This window comes from Lontra canadensis, unplaced genomic scaffold (genome assembly GCF_010015895.1).
Source record: "Lontra canadensis isolate GAN:19392208 unplaced genomic scaffold, GSC_riverotter_1.0 scaffold38, whole genome shotgun sequence".
NCBI classification, from domain to species: Eukaryota; Metazoa; Chordata; class Mammalia; order Carnivora; family Mustelidae; genus Lontra; species Lontra canadensis.
The window spans coordinates 6,657,215-6,676,847 of record NW_022631032.1 but is presented as its reverse complement, the minus strand read 5'-3'; the positions used below and the strand labels follow the sequence as shown (position 1 = coordinate 6,676,847).

General features: G+C 42.6%; 1 protein-coding gene across 3 annotated transcripts in view; it reads left to right on the top strand.

The window, feature by feature from the left end:
- Nucleotides 1–19,633, top strand: part of PARP14 (poly(ADP-ribose) polymerase family member 14) — a 50,101-nt gene that overhangs the window by 13,029 nt on the left and 17,439 nt on the right. Inside the window, exons 4-9 of one of the 3 annotated variants that reach the window (XM_032869515.1) lie at nt 4,780–5,022; nt 7,303–7,539; nt 10,976–13,278; nt 14,164–14,400; nt 14,926–15,147; nt 17,412–17,490. In XM_032869515.1, the coding sequence (XP_032725406.1) occupies nt 4,780–5,022; nt 7,303–7,539; nt 10,976–13,278; nt 14,164–14,400; nt 14,926–15,147; nt 17,412–17,490 (3,321 nt within the window). Of the gene's footprint in view, nt 1–4,779; nt 5,023–7,302; nt 7,540–10,972; nt 13,279–14,163; nt 14,401–14,925; nt 15,148–17,411; nt 17,491–19,633 lie in introns of those variants that run through there. The other 2 variants (XM_032869516.1, XM_032869517.1) reach the window with 2 other exon arrangements.

Sequence of the window (19,633 nt, the reverse complement as noted above, 5' to 3'; positions counted from 1 at the left end):
CACACATATATATACACACACACACACACACACATATATATATATATATATTTATTATTTATAGATGAATATAACATCTATTCATCTGAATAGAACAGAACAGAGCCACCCACTTGATTTTGGGTGTATTTTGGTCTTTTAGAAGAAACTACCTCCCAAAATGTTCAAGAAAGAAAAACATATATATATATATATACACACACACACACAAAAATAAGGTAAACACAATTAAGGAATGAAATATGACTATAAAGATGAAAAATTTTTAAGAAATTCTAAAAAAGGAATTGATAAGATAAGTTGGTTGGAAAAAGAAAAAAGAAGAAGGGAATGTGCTCAGGCTGGGGACTAAAACAAAGCCATGTGCTAGATTAGGGTATATTTTGAGCTATTAGAAAAAATTATATCCCAAAATTTTTTAGGAAAAAAAACCTATATGTATACAAAAAAATAAGGTTAAATACAATGAAGGGATAAAATATGACTATAACAATGAAGGTTTAGAAAGATTTTTTTAAGAAAGGTATTGTTAAGATAAACTAGTTAAAAAACATTAAAAAAAGAAAGAGGGAAAAGTTAAAAAAATAGAATAAGAAAAATATAAAATTTAAAAAAATTTAACTTTGCAAGACTAATGGATCATGGGGGAAAAGCCATGAATGCTATGTGTTACTTTCCCCTAGCTCTGGAGTTCCGCTGTTCTCCTTGAGTTGGGAACTTGGTCTTGGCTGGATGTTTTTGCTGTTCTTCTTCAGGATGGGCCTGTTGTAATGATTCTCAACTGTCTTTGCCCGAGGCGAATTGTACCACCCATGCCAGGGGCCAGGCTAAGTAATCTGCTCGGGTTCACTCTTGGAGCTTTTGTTCCCTGAATGCTTTCCATAGAGCTTTGGAGGACTGGAATGACAATGGCAGCCTCCCAGTCTCTGGCCCAGAGGAGTCAAGTGCTTGGGGCCCCACTCCTCAGTGCACCCTCAGAGAAAAGCAGTCAATCCCCTCTGTCTTCCTGGTCTCTGGCCACACTCCGTGTTCATCCAGCCTGTGACTGGGCATTTCTATCTCTGGTGAACAGCCCCGTTTAGAGTCTCCACACCCAGCAGATTCCTGCCATGCTGCTTCTCCCAGAGCAGCAAGGTGAGTCTCCCTGGATCTACCACTTGTGGGGTTCCTGCTTGAAGAGCAGTGGTCTGACTGTGCTTTGGATCATGGTTTAAGGTTACCCCGATCTGAAAGCTCACTCTTCAGCTCTGTCTCCGTAGTCGGCTTCCCCGCTCTGGTACCTGGCAGCTGTGCCACACACAGACACCCCCGATCTTTCTGTGACCCTGCAGGACCTGAGACCATACTATCCCCGCGAGGGCTCCACCCCTGCTTAGCCTCTGGAGCAACGTCCCTCAGTGGAGCAGACTTCTTAAAGTTCTGATTTTGTGCTCCACTGCTTCACTGCTTGCTGGGAGCCATCCCCTCCGCCCACGGTCTATCTTCCTGTCGCTTCGGATTCACTTCTCTGCTCGTCCTACCTTTCAGAAAGTGGTCGATTGTCTGTTTCTAGAATTGCTGCTCTTCTTCTCTTCTATCTCCTGTTGATAGTTTGTAGGTGTTCAGAATGGTTTGATAACTATTTAGCTGAACTCCTGGGATCTGATGTCATTTCAGACTGCTACACCTCTGCCATCTTGCTTCTGTCTCCCTAAATCCTTATCTATTCTTGGAAAATGCTTATGTGCTGTACCCTCAAGCTCAATTTTAGACCAATGTGGTTTTATATTGGTACATTTATATCTGTACCATTTCCTGGGTCTAGACTTTAATCAAGTCTGTGTTTCTTATGGATTCATAGATTTTACCCTAACTCTGTCTTAACTGATTTGTCAGCACTGTTTCAGATATGCTTACAACACCAAGGATATTCTCAGGAAGAGCCATCCAGCCCCACCCCACTAATGGACTTTTCATTGTCCTGAGACTTTAGACTCATTTGCTGCCCTGTTTTTACATGACTCAGACTCCAATGATAGTATGCAGCCAGGAAGGTGGTCTTTAACAAAGAGTGTCATTGGCCCCTTTCAGAGATGTAAGAGGAGGTCCCTTGTTGCTTGGTTGCTCCAACCTGAATCCTGACTGTGACCCTAAGGCTAGGACTCTTGAAGTTAATTGGAATGGTGTAGACAGTTTTCACAACCAAGCAAAATCAGGGTAGAGGGTGTTTCCCTAATAGGTCCCACATTTCAGGGGTGAGGAGAATAGAGAATTCAGTGCTCTGAGTGTTCCAGGCATGCCTGAAACCCTGGGTGTAAAGTTGAAGATGGGCAAGCAGTAGTCAGAGGAAGGACAGGTCAGTCAAGCCACACACCAACACCAGAGGATGTGAGCACTGAGCTAATGTCCTGTTCCAGGCTAAGCTGAGTTGGGCTGGGTCTGCAAGGTGGAAACCAACAATTGGAAGAACCCATTGAAGAGAGACATGCAAGAGCAGAGAGATACTGGTCACTTGCGGTCAGCAAATTCTGGCTTTTTGAACTCTACATTTCCACCCTGGACTCTCTTCTAAATTCCAGACCATGTCTGACCTTACTGTTGGAAATTATGTTAGAGCCACCATGTCAAAACCACCTGTATCATCTTCTTCCTCAAACCAGTACCCTTTCTGGCTTCCTTATTTCTCTTGAAGTATACAACCAGTCTGCCCATCACCTACTGGAAACTTCGATCACCTCTCTTCTTTTAGCCTTCATATCTGTTAGTCACAGAGACTTAATCTTTTTTTTTTTTTTTTAAGGTTTTCATCATCTGTCCCTCCCTCATGCCAGGCTGCCATTATTACCTCACAAATCCAACATGGCAGGAGCATCCTGCTTGGTGTCTCTGTATCTGATGTCCTTTTCCTTAAATCTGACCAGCCCTTTTTCTACTGCTAAATATCCTGTCCTTCTTATCACAGAATCCTTCCACAATTCACCCTTACTACTGACTACAAGGTAAAGTTCACACCACGTCCTGGATGAAGCCAACTTTTCTGGCCTCATTTCTTACATCTACACACAAGTGCTCCTTGAGCTTCATTGGTCAGATCACAATTTCCTAAGGAGTCTGGCGCAGTCATGGCACTCTGCCTGTACTTCTGGGGTCCACAATCCCCTCTATCCCCCTTCTCTATATCTAAACTCTAGAGAGCTTTCAAGATCCGCTCAGCTTCTCCTTTTCCTGAAGACTTTCCAGGGCAGCCCCGTCCCCTTCTATGTCTCTCGGACTCCTGGCTGGATTGGTGCTGCCCTTTATTTGGCAGTTAAGCAAGCCTCTCTTGTGATGAAGCCCCTACTAGTCATAAAGTTACAAAACTATGTTGCTGGAAAGGCTGTTACCATTCACTTCATCCAGGACTCTCTTGTAAAGTGACATGCCTGAGGTCATATGGCTAAAGAGTGGCCGAGTCAGGGGTTGAACTCAGACAACCTCACCATCAGCTCAGCAGTCCTTCAGCCTTGTCACACCTGTCTCATGGAATGCTGTGTTATTATTGACCTTAAATTATTTTTTATTTGGCATGAGTGCATGGTGTTACATCTGCACAAAACAGGAGTATGTGTCAGGGTCACCTAACTGCTGTAACAAACACCCCTCCACATCAGAGGTCAGTGGGGTCAGCAGCTGGGGAAGCGGGGAGTCTAGACTGCTTCAGGAATCCCAGGTTCCTTCCATCTTTTGACAAGATTACTTTTGATATGCGGCCTCCAAAGTTACTGCCAAGGAGAGTGGAAATTCACATAAAGGAGATTTGTACTTGCCAGACGTGGAAGCGCAGTTCACACTTCCACCCATATTCCATTAGCCACGTGAACTTGGCTGTGGGAAGTCTGGCAACTGTTGCCCAGAAAGAAAACAAAATGGATTTGGTGAGCGTGTAGCATTTTACTCTGTCGTGATAAACATTTATAAAATGTCAGATCCTTTCATCATTTTTCTTGTATACCTCCATTAGAAAATCTATAAGTTTCTTATGTGATGTTTTTTGTATGCACCCCTCTCCACACCTCCAGCGCCTTGAACATAATAAGGGCCCCAGTTGAACAGTCACTCACAGAATGTCTGAAGATTATATCCTATGCATCCTGGTGCACTGGGCAAGCCTAGTGTGGGATTGACCTGATGCACAGATGGAACTCAACATAGGGCCAACGATGGAGGGGAACGGGCTGGCTGGGAGGATTGCTGATCCGTGAGCTTGATGTATACATACAGCTCTCTAGACCATTTTATTTTCTATATATATATATGTTCCTTAGTCATTCAGTGAGTATCCTTTCTTCTCTTCAGTGAGGAAAGCATATTATTTTTTGGAGCCTCAGGTGTTACGTCATCAGATAGTCTCGCTCTCCTTCAGTGGCCCAAGCTGTAAGTCAGCAAACACTCTTGAGCCTCAAGTATGGGCCAGATGCCAGCAATACAAGGATGAATAAACATGTCCATTGCTTTGGAGAAACTGAGTTCCATAACTAAAATTAAGCACTTGTTGGAGGCATATGTCAAGGCGATGAAAGACTGTTTCCTCAGAGAGACAAGGCAGAAAAGGGCATAATAAAAACCAAACTTAACAATAATAGATGGTTACGTGCTACATTTTATTTTTAACTAAATTAAGCGAAAAGCTTTCTCAGATCTTTTTTTATTTGACTTAGCCAAGAGATTGAAAAAAAAAGAGGACAGTGTCTTATGATAATTTGCTAAGACCATGTCAGACAAATATAACATCTTGCACCTCTTTTGTTCTTCTAAAATCAGATGTGTCAGAAGAAGTGGGTACAGAACTTTCTCCCAGTAGAAGATCAGAGAAAATGGAAGATACCTCAGAAGAATGTGAAAATACTTCCTCTTCGGTTGCATTTGAAAATCTCAAGGCAAATGTAACCGATATAATGTTAATTTTGATAGTGGAGAATGTAAGTGGCCTGTCCAATGATGCTTTTCAAGTGGAAGTATTACAGGATTTTGACGTTGCTGTAGTTACCTTTCCAACGCTTGTGGGTAAGTTCAAGTGATCCCGCATTTGCCAATCTTCTTTGTGCCCCACTTTGGGATTTGAGACACCTAGCTAATTCAATGTCTCTGAAAGCTTGACTTTTTCTCTTAATTCGTTAAAAGGAAATTAATATAGGTTAATATAGGTGCTTTTTTATTTTGAAAGAGAAGCAAATTTGTTTTAAAACCAAATTCTGGTATGTTTAGTAAATCAGACTTCATCGTGTGTGTGTGTGTGTGTGTGTGTGTGTGTGTGAGAGAGAGAGAGAGAGAAAGAGAGATAGAGAGACAGAGAGACAGAGATAACACACCCAAAAAGAAATCTAAAGTCTAAGCTTATAGAAGTGATTCAAGCAGAAGAATCAGCATTTTCACATGCATTATCTCACTGGGAGAAGTAAATACTGATCTATGTTACCAAGCTGGAATTACTGGAATGCAATAATGCTGATAATGGCAGACACTCATCGAGAGACACTGTAAGTCAGGTACTACGCCAAGCTCATTACCTGTGTTAACTCATTGGTTCCTTTTAACAACCTTTTGACATTGTTACTACTCCCCATTTTACAGTTGAGGAGACAGAGGTGCAGAGATGCTAATAAATTCTTGGATTTGAACCCCATTGCCCACCTCTACATAGCCTCTTCCCTTACGTCCTTTTCTATGTATTTTTCTTAGTACTTTCATGGTCATCCCACATGCAGGAGAGGAAGTGTACGTGATGCAGGGAATGAGGGCTCTTCAAGGTCTGTGTGAGGAGTTATGTTCAGAAGGACCACAGCGTTTTCTAATCCGAGCCCTCGCCATGTCATGGCCGTGGCAGGAGGATGGTCGTGAAGTCAGAATTCTAGCTCCGCCATTTGACTAGTTCTCGGAGTTTATCCAGTTACTCCCCTCTGTACTTGACTTCTGTCCTCAATAGAGTGGAGGAAAAATGACCTACCTGTTACAGCTTCTAAGAGGATTAGATGAGACAATGTGTGCAAAGCTCTCAGTATATCCCCTGACACATGGTAAAGACTCAATGAAGGGAGCTATTCTTACGTCAAATCTATAATTATTTCTTATAAAGGAAAAACTAAGTGGACTTGCTTTTGTTCATTAATCGAAAATCTTGAATGCCTACAATGTGCCAGGCACTTGTTGAGGTGCTGTGAGTATAGGGATGAATAATTCTTGGTCCCTGCCCTTGAGGAATGCCTATGGAGCTGGAGACCCATATGTAAATGAAAAATGAAGACGCAAGAGAAGAAGCTGCCTGCTTCCACTGTAAGCGGCAGGCTGTGGGGAATGAGAGGAAAGGGGACCCAAACAAGGTGGCTTTGTTTATACTCTAGTGGCCCTAGTCTCCCAGGTCCCCAATACACTGTTGTTTCTTGCCACTGCTCTTCTCTCTGCAGGAAAAGTTTCCTCCCCTAATCTATCTGCTTAACTCCTCTTTATCCTTCAAAACTCAGATCAGCACGTAACTCTGGCAGTCCTTGTGGGATTCCCACTATTTGTCTTCCTGCCTCATCTGATCCCACAATAGGCCATTTGTCTGCTTTCAAGACCCCCACCCCTTCCTAGACGGTAAATTTTCAAGGACTTGTTATATTCATCTCTCTACCCCCAGATCCTAGCACAGTGCCTGGCTCCCCAGATCCTAGCACAGTACCTGGCTCATTGTGAGCCCACTATCGATATTTATTAATTTGAAAGAGATAAACAGGGTCAGTCCTGAAAGAGGAATAGGACAGGATTAAAAAAAATCCAAGAAAGGCATTTCAGGTACAGGTGGTTATATATAGCGAGGCAAAAGAGAATAAGGTTTTCAAAATAATGACTAGTTTTTGTGGCAATAAAGAAAAGGAATGGCAGAGGGTAACCAGAGGTGATGTTTGGAAATTAGTTTGGAGTCAAATAGCCAACCAAGGGCATTTTAAGGCTAGCTAAGGGAGCCATCATAGGACTTGAGAAAGGAGGGGAGTGAGAGATTTGTATTGCAGAGAGAACACTCAGGTAGGACGTCAAGGTGGGTGGGAGAGAGCTGTGCCTGTAGGAGGGACACAGCTCAGCAGCAGTACGCCAGGTAAAACGTTTACATGTGTGTTACTCTTCAGACCAGGAGTTGTAAGCGTGTAAATTCTCATATAGAAATGGAGACCTTGCCTCTAAAAATTGAGCACTTAGCTATCTCCTTTATCTCCGTTAATATTCAGACAGTTTCTTCTGTATAACATAAAAGTATGATAATAATTTTCTGGTGGATGGACGGATTGACTGATTGATTTTGATTTGTAGATGCTGTGAAATTTGTTGACAATTGTGTCAGGCATCACTTCGTGAAACAACTCCAGCTTTCTCCGAGACTTCTGGAAGTGACAAGAACAATCAGGGTTGAAAACCTGCCACCTGGTGTTGATGACTATAATCTGAAATGTTTATTTGAAAATCCTCAAAATGGAGGAGGGAGAGTTGCCAGTATTGAGTGTTTGCCTGAAGAGAATTCGGCTCTGATTGAGTTTTTTGACAAAAAAGGTAATATCTATGAGCCTGATTTTGTGAATCTACCTCACAGACTCTAAGCCATTTTAGCAGATCTTAACAGTTATCAGTTGAGTTCTGATGCATTTTATTTTTTAATTCATAAATTTCACTGGAAATCCAATTAGTAATCCTGTTCATCTGGGATATGATAGTTAATGAGTCCAGTGATTTCAGCTTTAGAGAAGCAGGGCCCAGTTTTGAAAGATACAAGGAGATTCTCTCATGAGTCTCTGCCTATAGTGAAAACCTCATAATTCTTACAATCTTTGAAATACTGTGTTTAAGAAAAGATGATCTGTGTTTTAGCTGTATACTTGGTAGAAATTCTCAAGTTAATTCCAATAAGGTTGGGTAAAGAAATACTCAGAAACACATACACTTCCTTTAATGTATCACCACTTCCCCTTCACCTGTCAGTGTCACCATTCAGAAATTAATAGGGGTGGTCCAGTGGATGTCTGCTGCATTGTTCTTCGCGGCACCCCTGTGAAAACCATGTTCAGCTGAACCTTAGGGAAACACTTCTGAGGGTTTTGTCGATACTTGATTGCCACTAGATTGCCAGTTCTCTGAGGCACGTACAGTGTCAGGTTGGAGATTCCACTCGATGTTCAGAGGTGAAGGCTGAGGAGTGGGAATTAGGGGGCCAGCCTCCTTAGGAAGAGAAGGAACAGTGGGTCTGGGACCAACAGGGGGAGCATAAGACACATCACATGGTATTCTACCCACCGAAGATAAACTGCTCTGTGGGGGATCCGTGGAGGAAACTCCCTTTGGCGTTGAGGAGTTGGGGAAACTGGGGTGAAGGTACGCTTTGGCTTAAAATGGAATGGAAGTTCGAGTGTTCCTTGGGCAAGGGGGCAAAAGAGGAGCTTCTGTCACAATTTCTTTAAATCTCCCAGAGCTTGGGCTTGGGCCCAGGCAGGGAGCGCCATAAAGCTGCCTACTCTAGAAGTGAGCCTCCCGTTTATGGTGGGGTTTCAGACCTCTTGAAGGCCAGGGGCAGTTGGGTGTGTCCTCGGAATGTCTACATTACCCACGTAGGACTAATAATAGGAACTATTTAATTGGGGTTGTTTTATGCAGAGCCACACATGTGAGCAGTAGGGCACTCTCAAAGGTTCCCTTTCATCCTGACCTCTTTGTACCATCTGACTACGCTGACCATGCCTCCTCATCTAAACTCATGAAATCTGTTCTCTCTGATCTGAGATACACCGATTTTCCCTTTCTTTCTTTGGCTGCTCCTTCTTATAATTATGACTTACATTTGCATAGCTCTGCAGGGTGCTGCAAAGTGCACTCGCAGACCCTGGTCTGTGGGCATTGCTATTACTTTAATCCCTGCTCTACGCATGAGAAACAGGCACAGAAAGGGCAAATAACTTGACTACGTTTACACAGCTAGTAAGTGACAGATCCAGGATTTGAATTTGGCTAGTCTGGCTAATCTATGCTCTTAAACTCTCCTGCCAGTCATTTGCTCACCTATACCATTAAGGGTTCTTACAGGCTGTCTCACCCCTTATAATGGGTTATTAGTAAGGAGGCCAACTGTAGTTAAAGCTGGATTAAAAACACAATTTACTTAGCAGTCTACATTTTATGTAGATTATTTGAGAGGAATAAGTTGAGCACTTACTCTGGTATTAATTTTGTTCAGTTTTACAAAATCTGATTCACAGAATCTTAAGGAAAAGAACTCTTACCTAATACCTACTCTAGGTAAGATCTTTTGCTGCATTTTCTGCTACAGTAGCTCACTGAATCCTAGTAATGCCATGCGTATTGTAACTTTTTCTTGAAGATGAGGAAACAGGATGGAGAAGTTAAGGCACAGTAAGGTGACATCTGTGATGGTTCTTGAGTCAGACAGATCAGAGTTCAAATCCTGGCTTTGGTGCTTACTAGTTTTGTGATCTTGGGTAACTTACTTGATTACTTTACTTTATACATATATGTGTATATATATATATATATATATATATATATGTATATAGATGTATATGTGTGTGTGTATATATATATCTACATATATCTATCTATATATATATCTATATATACTTACCAGAGGTGATGTTTGGAAATTAGTTTACCAATTACTGTTGGGCAAGTTACTTTAACCCACCAAAGCCTGTTTTCTCATCTGTAAAACAGGGCCCACATTACTACTTGCCTCAGAGGAATTTGTGAGGATCAAATGAAATTATGCCTGCAATGTGCTTGGCACATCATGGGTCCTAAGTACACATTAGTGGTCCCTGGTCCTGCCTAGGCTTGGAGCCTTTATAGAGCCACATTGGGAAGTTCAGGCTATGGGTCTTGGCCTCTGAAGGCCATGTTCTTTTGATGACGTCTGGCTCCAGGCCTAGGAGAAAATCATGTACAAGGTGAAGTTATTTTTAACATCTCTCTGCAAGGATGTTATTTTAATCCAAGTTGTTACTGGAATTCATTCTAATTCTCTTCCTTCTTACACTCCCTGTACCTATCTCATAACTAATACAAGGGGAAGAAGAGTACGCCCTCCCCCGCCCCACACAGACACACATCCCACTGTAGGGACTGCTCCAATGGAAGTGGCAGGAGAGGGATTATAGCAAGGACAAGGGGGAGGTGCAGGACTTACTGAATCTGAGGTCCCAGGGGCTGGGCTCTCCAATGGCTGTGAGGTGATCTTGTTTGGAACCCCTGGTAAAAGAGGCAAGAGCATGGGCTTTGGGCTTAGACAGACCCTGGCTCAAATCTGAGCTCAGTTATTTGTCCTTTACATCACCCTAACTGAGTTACCTAACCTTCCCTAGCCTCAGTTTTATCATTTGTAAAGAGGGATGATAAGAATCTTGCCTCTCAGAGGGCTGCTGGGAGGCTGAAATAAATAAATATATGGAAAGCACTTCGAATGGGTCTGACGCATGGTCAGCTCTGATAATTATTGTTATGCTCCTCCTGTTAGAGGTATTAAAGGAATCTAAATCAGCTAGGAAGCCTAAAACTGTGAGACTGTACAGAAAACAGCAAAATAGCTTGATTCTTACATGAGCTTTGCTTTGGGCACCAGAATATTCTTTGCACTGGGGCAAACATTACCCCCATATTTGTGAACAAATTTTTATCTATTTATTAACCTGGTGGTGATATATTGGTGTTACCAGAAAACAGAAAATAGAATTTACTTAACGGAATTTCAACATAGAGTGATCTTGGTTGGAAAGTGTTCCATTAAGCAAGGGATGGCTATGTAGGATTAATAAAAATCAGTTTATATCTGAGCACTTTGAGAGTAGTGCTGCTTTTTAATAGCATGTTATAACTTCGTAATTTTATAATCATTAGGGGGTTTTTTTTCCCTAGGAGAAAAGTGTTGTTGTTTTTTTTTCACTTGAAACATGTAACAATGGGATTACTTTATTTCTTTCCTTTTAAGTGTTAGACACCATCATGACCAAGAAACTTGACCTCAATAATATGCCACTGTCTGTGTTTCCATACTACACCTCTTTGGGCACGGCCTTGTACGGAAAGGAGAAACCTCTGATCAAGCTTCCAGCACCATTCAGAGAATCATTAGATCTTCCCTTATGGAGGTTCTTACAGAAAAAGAAGCATCTGATTGATGAGATAAATGAGGAAGCGATACGTTGTCACAGTGATCTAATATGGTCCGAACTCAGATGTGAAGTTACCATCAGACCTGCGACCACATTATTCTGTCTAGGTAGACTGAGAATCAGGAACTGGAAGGAAGATGTTTCCACAGCATTCTCTAGCATCAGGTCCAAATATAAAGTTACCCCCTTTAAAGTGGATCCCGTAGTGTGGGACACCATAAAAAATAATGTAGGAGACGACAGGATTTTGATTGAATTTGATACCCTTAAGGGGATTGTAACCTTAGTGGGGAGATCAGAGGATGTACAGAACATTGAGCCACAAGTCAAGGAATTAATAGAAAGTACCACTCAAAAAATTAAAAGAGAAGAGCAAAGTCTAAAGGAGATAGTGGCCGTTTCTCCAGGAAGGTATTTTCTTTTGTGTCACAGAGATGTCCTCGGGCGTCTCCGCACCGAGTGCCCAGAAATGGAGATTTGTTATGATGAAGCCTCTCAGCACGTGTGGTTCAAAGGCCTCTACACAGACGTGTATAAAGCCAAGTGTGAAATACAGAAAGAGATGTGCACCATGGTTCAAAAAAGCATCCGGCTTCCCCCTGAGATTTTCCAGTTTTTGCAAAAAGGAGACTGTACAGAATTCTCGAAGTCGCTTTTCATGGCACAGAAAATTCTTGCCGTTTGTGAGCTAGAGGGTGAAACTGTTCTCTTAATCGGCTATTCCCCTGAAGTCCTGTTAGATGCCGAAAAGCAAATGGTCAGTGCCTTCAGTTACAAGCGTATCAACATTGACGACCGGGAAGTTCTAAATGGCAAGAAGTGGAAAGCGCTCACTCACAGCTTGCATAAGAGACACAACTCCTCCTCAAAGACTGTAATAATCGATGAATTAACTTCAGAAACCAAAGCGGAGGTCATCATCGCGGGCTGTGTGAGAGAAGTGAATGAATCCTATAGTTCGCTTTTTGACTTTGTGGAAAAACACACGAAAATAGAGAGATTGATTAAAATAAAGCCTCCTGTAATCATTGATTATTTAAGGATAGAAAAAAAGCCATTCTGGCAAAAGATAAAGACAACAAATGTTCAGGTAATTTTCAATCTTGAAAATAAACAAAAGGGCATTTTACTAATTGGGCCAAAGGCCAAAGTCCTGGAGGGGGTGAACATCGTCAGGCAAGCCGTGGATTCTGTCTGTATTGAAAGCGTCCATATTGATAGGCCATTGGTCAGCCAGTTCTTCCAGGAGAAAGCACAGTATTATAAAAGAGAGGTCAAACGGCTATTTGGATGTTCCATTGACCTACAGGAGAATGGAGGGGAGGGGGAGGGAGGGGACAGGGATGGGCAGAGCAGCTTGTCCCAGGTGGAGCTGGCCCCGGGAGTCTCGCTGACCATGCCGCAGAGCAGCTTGTCTCGGGTGGAGCTGGCCCCTGGAGTCTGGCTGATGGTGCAGCAGGGCGACTTGACCCGGTTTCCTGTCGAGGTGGTGGTGAGCACCGCCAACGAGGACCTGCAGCTCTGCAGCAGCCTGGCAGCAGCTCTTTCAAAAGCAGCTGGCCCTGAGCTCCAAGAGGACTGCGACCAGATAGTGAAGACAAGGGGCAAGGTCCCCCCAGGCAGTGCTGTCATCTCAAAAGCTGGAAAGCTCCCGTACCGCCATGTGATCCATGCCGTGGGGCCCGGGTGGAAGGACGACGAGGACCTGAAATGCATGCTCCTGTTAAAGAGAGCTGTAGAAGAAACTCTCCGTTTGGCTGAGACACACCAGTGCCGGTCCCTAGCCATCCCGGCCATCAGCTCCGGAGCCCGGGGCTTTCCCTTAGCCCGGTGTGTGAAGGTGATTGTTTTGGCTATCAAGAAAAACTTCCAGTTTAAGCAGGACGGACACACCTTGAAAGAGATCTACCTTGTGGATACATCTGAAAAGACTGTCCAGGCTTTTGCGGAAACTGTGAAAACCGTATTTGAGAGCGCCCCGCCTTCAACGGTTCCTCTGCCTGGTTTATCACAGGCAGTTCAGCCGGTCTTGACAAACGTTCCTGGAAACAGACAGATTTCATTGTCCCAGGGAAACCTGAGGCTCCTGCTGGTGGAAGGAGATGTGCAGAATGCTACTGTGAGTGTCCCTTCTGTCCCTGCCTGTAGAGCCCCCGCAACTCCAGCTAGCCTATAGCCCAAGGCAGACTAGGACCCGGGGGAAGAACCCCCATGCTCTCCCTCCCAGCCTCGGAAGTAGTTTCCTCGAAGACTGGGAGGCTTTGCTGAGGCACTGACCCACAGAGACCGGCCAGTCGATTGTGGGAACTGCAAGTGTACTCAGATCGTGAGGTTGCCAGTAAATGCAAAACCTCACGATACTATCTTACCTTTTGACATGTATACTTTTTCAGTGCCTTTATACCTGTCACATTTTGGCAAATCTAAGGTTAATTTCCTGTCACATTTGCTGAGGGCAGATACCAAAAAATTAGAGCATTTGATGTGGGCAGAGGACAGGAATCTTGTCAATGACGCCGAACCAGGGTGAACTATAGTCCTCCTTGGTGACCCAGGCCGTGCAGCTTTGAATATCACTTTTCACATTCCCGCTCCTCTCTTCTCTTGGTGTTTTAATCGATCCCAATTTAGAAAAGCTCTGTCTGATCAAACCAGTCTGCTCACAGCTCCAACCTCCCCGGTGTATCCCCTCCTATATGACTGCCCTGCTCCCTTTGCCTGCTGCCCTGATTCCTGTTTCCCAGACCCCATAAGAGACAGCGGCCTCTGCACTCTTTCAGAAACCCTGTGCTGTTTATATCTTGCTTTTTGACAGCTATCTGTCATCCTGGAGTGTTATTTAAATCAGTCATCTCGTAACCCTTTGCCTCGGGTGGTATTTCAATCTCTGAAATTAATCGTCATCGCTTCCCCCCTCTAGTGTCAAACCCAGGGGCTCAAATATAGTGATCCTTTGGTGAATACTCTTTGTTAGTATCTGAAACAAATTGTTTTTGTCTTCAAGGTTGATGTTGTTGTCAACTCCATTCCCATGAATCTCAGGCTCAATACAGGACACCTTTCTCAGGCCCTTGTGACAAAAGCGGGGCCAAAGCTCCAGGAGGAATTGGACAGAGTCGGCCAAGCAGTGGTTGTTGGCATGGGCACAGTTCTCCGAACCAGTGGACACAATCTGCACTGCCAGAATGTGCTTCATGTAGTGGCTCCGAAGTGGAGAGATGGGTGCACGTCTTCACACAAGGTGGGGCCAAGTTCTAGATTCTCTGGGAAACTGGGTCACCCTTGGGACCCTCCTCTCTGTATAATGTAGGGTGGCCTCTGTCTGTCTCAGTATCAGCAGGTTCTACTATGATGGCCATTTCTTTCAGCCGTAGCTGACTTTGCCTGAAGACTAGTTAATAATATAAACTGATTACATTGCTCAATCATTATTGGGGCACAGAGAAGAGTTACTGAAGATGACACAGCTTTAGTGAGGATAGGAAGGTGAGGGCATGAAGAATGGAAAAGAAAGAAGGATTAGAACAGTAGTCGCTTTGCTTCTTTCTTTCCTTGTTGAGTGAGTTTGAATCTTTTTAGAGGGTCTATGATGTTCCCTTTTCCTTGTCTGCTGTGTGATTTTCTTTCCTTTTTTGACGGCCCTTAACCTCTTTTGAGAGGAGAAGAGCAGACAGAGATCACAGTCAAAGTTGCTAAGTTCTTGTCTTTTTTGTTCTAACTCCCATTTCTAGGAGAGATGCATAAAGATGTGCTTTGTGCTTTGCAGGTCATGAGAGACATAATCAGGAAATGTCTGGAAATCACTGAGAACTTGTTCTTAAGATCAATTGCATTTCCAGCAATAGGAACCGGAAATCTGCGGTTTCCTAAAACTGTTTTTGCTGAATTAATAACTTCAGAAGTATTAAACTTTAGTAGCAAGATTCAACTGACAGCTTTACAAGAGGTTCAGTTTCTGCTGCACCCAAGTGATCACGAAACTATTCAGGTACAGTCTCACTCATTTCTGGTTATTTTGGCAGCCGAGCACTAATGTTTTCAAATGTCTTGTTGGTTGGTCTATTAGGTTGTTTCTTCCATGTATTTCCCGTATAGGAAAGTGAAGGAGTAGTGTAGACTAGTTGTAGCATGGGAAATATCAAGCAAATTTATGGATATAGAAAAAAAATTAACTTCTTATTAAGGAGAACTCCAAACATAAATAAAAATAGACAATGGTAGAATGAACTCCCTTGTACCCATTATCGCCTTCATAATTATCAACCCATGGCCAGTATGTTTCATCTCTATCTCTATTTATTTCCCTCCTTCCTATATTATTTCCAAACAAATCCTAGAAATACATCACCCATAAACAATTCAGTATTTATTTTAAGCAATAGGATTCTTTTTAAAAAGTAACATGACCACAATACTATTTCACACTTAAAATAAACTGAAAATCATTCCCTTATTTCCTCAATTATCAAGTCAATGTTCAAATTTCCACTGTCTTACAAATGCCTTGTTTTGTCTTTTTTTTTTTTTTTTTAGATTTATTTATTTATTTGAGAGAGCGAGAGTACATGCATGTGTACATGCGCTTGCACCAGGGGGAGGGGCAAAGGGAGAGGGAGAGAGAGAATCTCAAGTAGACACCCCTGAGTGCAGAGGCTCCCCCACCCCATGGGCTGGGTCTGATCTCATCACTCTGAGATCATGACCCAAGTGGAAACCAAGAACCCAACACTCAACTGACCAAGCTACCCAGGTGCTCTTGCCTTATTTTTTTTTTTTAAGATTTTATTTATTTATTTGACAGAGAGAGAGAGAGAGAGATCACAAGCAGGCAGAGAGAGGAGGAAGCAGGCTCCCCGCTGAGCAGAGAGCCCGATGCGGGCCTCGATCCCAAGACCCCGAGATCACGACCCAAGCCGAAGGCAGAGGCCTTAACCCACTGAGCCACCCAGGCGCCCCCTTATTTTGTTTTTATAGCTTGTTTGTTTGAATCACAATCCAAATAAGGCCTGTACATCACAGTGGAGCTGACATCCCTCAATCCTCCTTTAATCTATAGGATTCCCTTCCATGTGAACATAGAAAGTTTAGTCCTTAATATAAAAGTTGTAGTCCTCTAAGTAAGAGGAAAAATGGTTGTGGTCCTGTAAATAATGTTAGGAGAATGTCAGGATGAGATGCAATTGAAAGGTGTAGTTAGAATGAGCTCAGCACATCCCCATGGGAGTAGGAGAGTTGGGACTAGAAATACCAGCACCATCTTCTGCTCTAGAGCGTCCATCAACCAACAGTCCACCTTTACACACAGAGCTTGCCTGCCTGCCAGCCAGCCTGGCAGCCCCTGGAATCCTGTGAGCCTGGGATCCTGGCTCTGTAATCTCCCCACCTCCCCCTCCCATTATTGGATCAATCTTTTAGCAGAGACGTTACTTATCCCCACCCCCCGCCCCAAATCTCTCTTGCTTGTTTAAAGGAGGAAGAAAGTGATGATTTGAGGATGTCCCCACCAGGCAAAGAAATGGAATTCACAGGTTCATTAACCCTAAAATACATACACCAGCCTCTTACTTCAGAGAACACTACTCCCCAAGAGATTCCTCTCCTGGGACAAATAAGAAGTAAAAAAATGGAAGTGGTTGCTGTCATTGTGACTGTCTTTCTCTTAACTACTGTGTTTTTTACAACTGGCAAGATACTTGCTCTTATTGATTATGAAACCAATACTTCACTGTGGAAACTTTGAACCATACAAAATGCATACATTTTTTTTTTATCGCATTTCATTGTAATCTTCTTTTATACATGTGCACCTTTAGAAGTGGGATTATATAGTGCAATTTCATATCATTCTTTTTTTTAATTTAATAGTATAAAAAGAGAATTTCCCTATTCCACTAACTATTCTTTGAAAATGGAATTCTTAGTGGCTGCTAAACATTCCAACACACGGATATACCAAAATTTATTTAACCATTTCCCTGCTGGATTTTTTAAACTGTTTTGTTTCTTCTCGTTACAAATAGTATGTAATGAACATGCTTGTATTTATAACTTTCATCACCTATTTAATAGTTTCCCTAGAATGCATTTGTAAAAACAGAATTATATGTAGTATTTTCATAATTTCTTTGAGAGTAACACTTTGAGAGTTGTTCTCTCCTAAGTATGTGCTCATGTAAGATCAAAATCCCTGATGAATCAGATTTATTCATCTACGGAGGACTGTAGTAGTCAAAACTGTCTTTGTATTTCCAGGCATTTTCAGATGAATTTGCCAGAAGGACGAATGGAAATTTTGTCAGTGCCAAAGTGCCCAAGGCCGAAGATGCACAAGGTTCAGTAAAGCTATGAGATGAGAAATTATTTCTAGTTGTTGAATAACTGTTCAGTGAAAGATGATAGTGATGATTCTAATGAAAGAATCAGCTAGTGATAAAGAAGATATTAAATTATATCCCATACCCCTGAGTATATAAAGCATTGGCTGGGCTCATGTGGTCTGAAGGGAAAGAGCAGACGGGTAAATTACATAATCTCTACAGTGGGCTTGTGAGTAGTGACGTGGCTACCAGTGTCTAAGGATGATGTGACAGGTGTTTGCTGGAACGGGTACATTTAGAGAGACAACACTAAACAAATGCTTCTGCTGTGTCAGAGCTGCTCATGCTGCATTTGACTTTATCCAAACTCCTGCTTAGAGTCTGCTGAGGCTTCTTGAATCGGAATGTGTATGTTTCCCATCAAAGTTGGGGATTTCTGTCATTCTTTTTTTTTTTAATTTTTCAAAAAAATTTTATTTATTTGACAGATCACAAGTAGGCAGAGAGGCAGGCAGAGAGCGGAAGCAGGCTCCCTGCTGAGCAGAGAGCCTGATTCGGGGCTCGATCCCAGGGCCCTGAGATCATGACCCAAGCCGAAGGCAGAGGTTTAACCCACTGAGCCACCCAGGCACCCCTCAGTCGTTCTTTAGTTTACCGCACTAGTCTTTCTCCAGTGCCCCAATAACATGAATGTGAAGTGTTTTGATAGCATTCCATGGGCCCTGGGATCTCTCTTTTTTTCTTCCTCTTCCTTTTTTTGTCTCTTTTCTCTCTGTTCATCATGTTGGTCAATTTCTATTGACCCACCTCCAAGTTCGTGGACTCTTTTCTCTGTCCACTGCCCATCCAGAGATTTTTTTTTTTTTTTTTACTTCAGATACTGTATTTTTAAACTCTAAAGTGTCCATTTGGTTCCTTTCTTTATGGTTTATAAATTGTAAACTGCAGAGCGTCCTCTTTTTCCATTCATTCCAGATCATTTTCAGGCACTCAGCTGTGTTTGCCTTGGCCTCAGTTATAACAGATGCTTTAAAGTCTTTGTCAAGTAATTCCAACAGCTGGATCATCTTGAGATTAGTGTCTGTAATTGAGTGTCTTGATTCTTGAGAACTGGTCATGTTTTCCTGGTTCCTTACAGGACAAACCATTCTGGGTTATAGACTGGGCATTTTAAATATTATGTTGTGAAACTTGGGTCCTATTAAAATCTTCTGGAAAATGGTGATCGTTTTGTTTGTTTTAGCAGGTGGTCAGTCAATTAAGTTAATTCTAAGCGCTCTGTCTCACCTTCTGGGTGGGCAGCAGTTCCAGTGTTCTCAAGGTCTTTGCCATGCAGCTTGGGTCTGTCCCCACACGTGAAGCTCCAGCTCTGTATTTGTACACAGAACAGGGACTACGTTCTCCAGCTCTCACCTGTCTGGGACTCCTATACTCTCTGCTCAAGGGAGCCCATTTTCTAGGTTCTCTGGCCGGAAACACAGGGTTCTCTGGGAGCTTAAGCTGCCTGTTCATCTGCCTCATAATTTTGCGGGTAAGGGTTGCCCTTATGGACAAAGTGGAGAGACAAAGAGGGAGAGAGAGAGAGAGCCACAGGTATGGCCCATGCACAGACATACAACTTTTTTAAAAAAAGAATATTTAATGCTGTGAAGTATATCACATAGAAGAATGCCTAAATCACAGATATTGAAATCAGTAGTTATGAAGCATATTTTTCTATATTAAACCTCTATCTTTTCTTAAGAAATAGAGATTATCATAAATAAAATTTTGTGTAATTTACCATTATATAAGCATATTAATAAATAGACTGATGTATACTCATGTAAACACTATGACTTTCTTATTATGTGAACCCCTTTTTTAAAAAATGAACATATAATGTATTATTTGTGCCAGGGGTACAGGTCTGTGAATCGTCAGGCTTACATATTTCACAGCACTCACCATAGCACATACCCTCCCCAGTGTCCATTACCCAACCACCCTATCCCTACGCCCCCCACCTCCCAGCAACTCTCAGTTTGTTTCATGAGATTAAGAGTCTCTTATGGTTTGTCTCCCTCCCAATCCCATCTTGTTTCATTTTTTCCCTCCCTATGTCCCACAATCCCCCGCCCTGCCTCTCAACTTCCTCATATCAGAGAGATCATATGA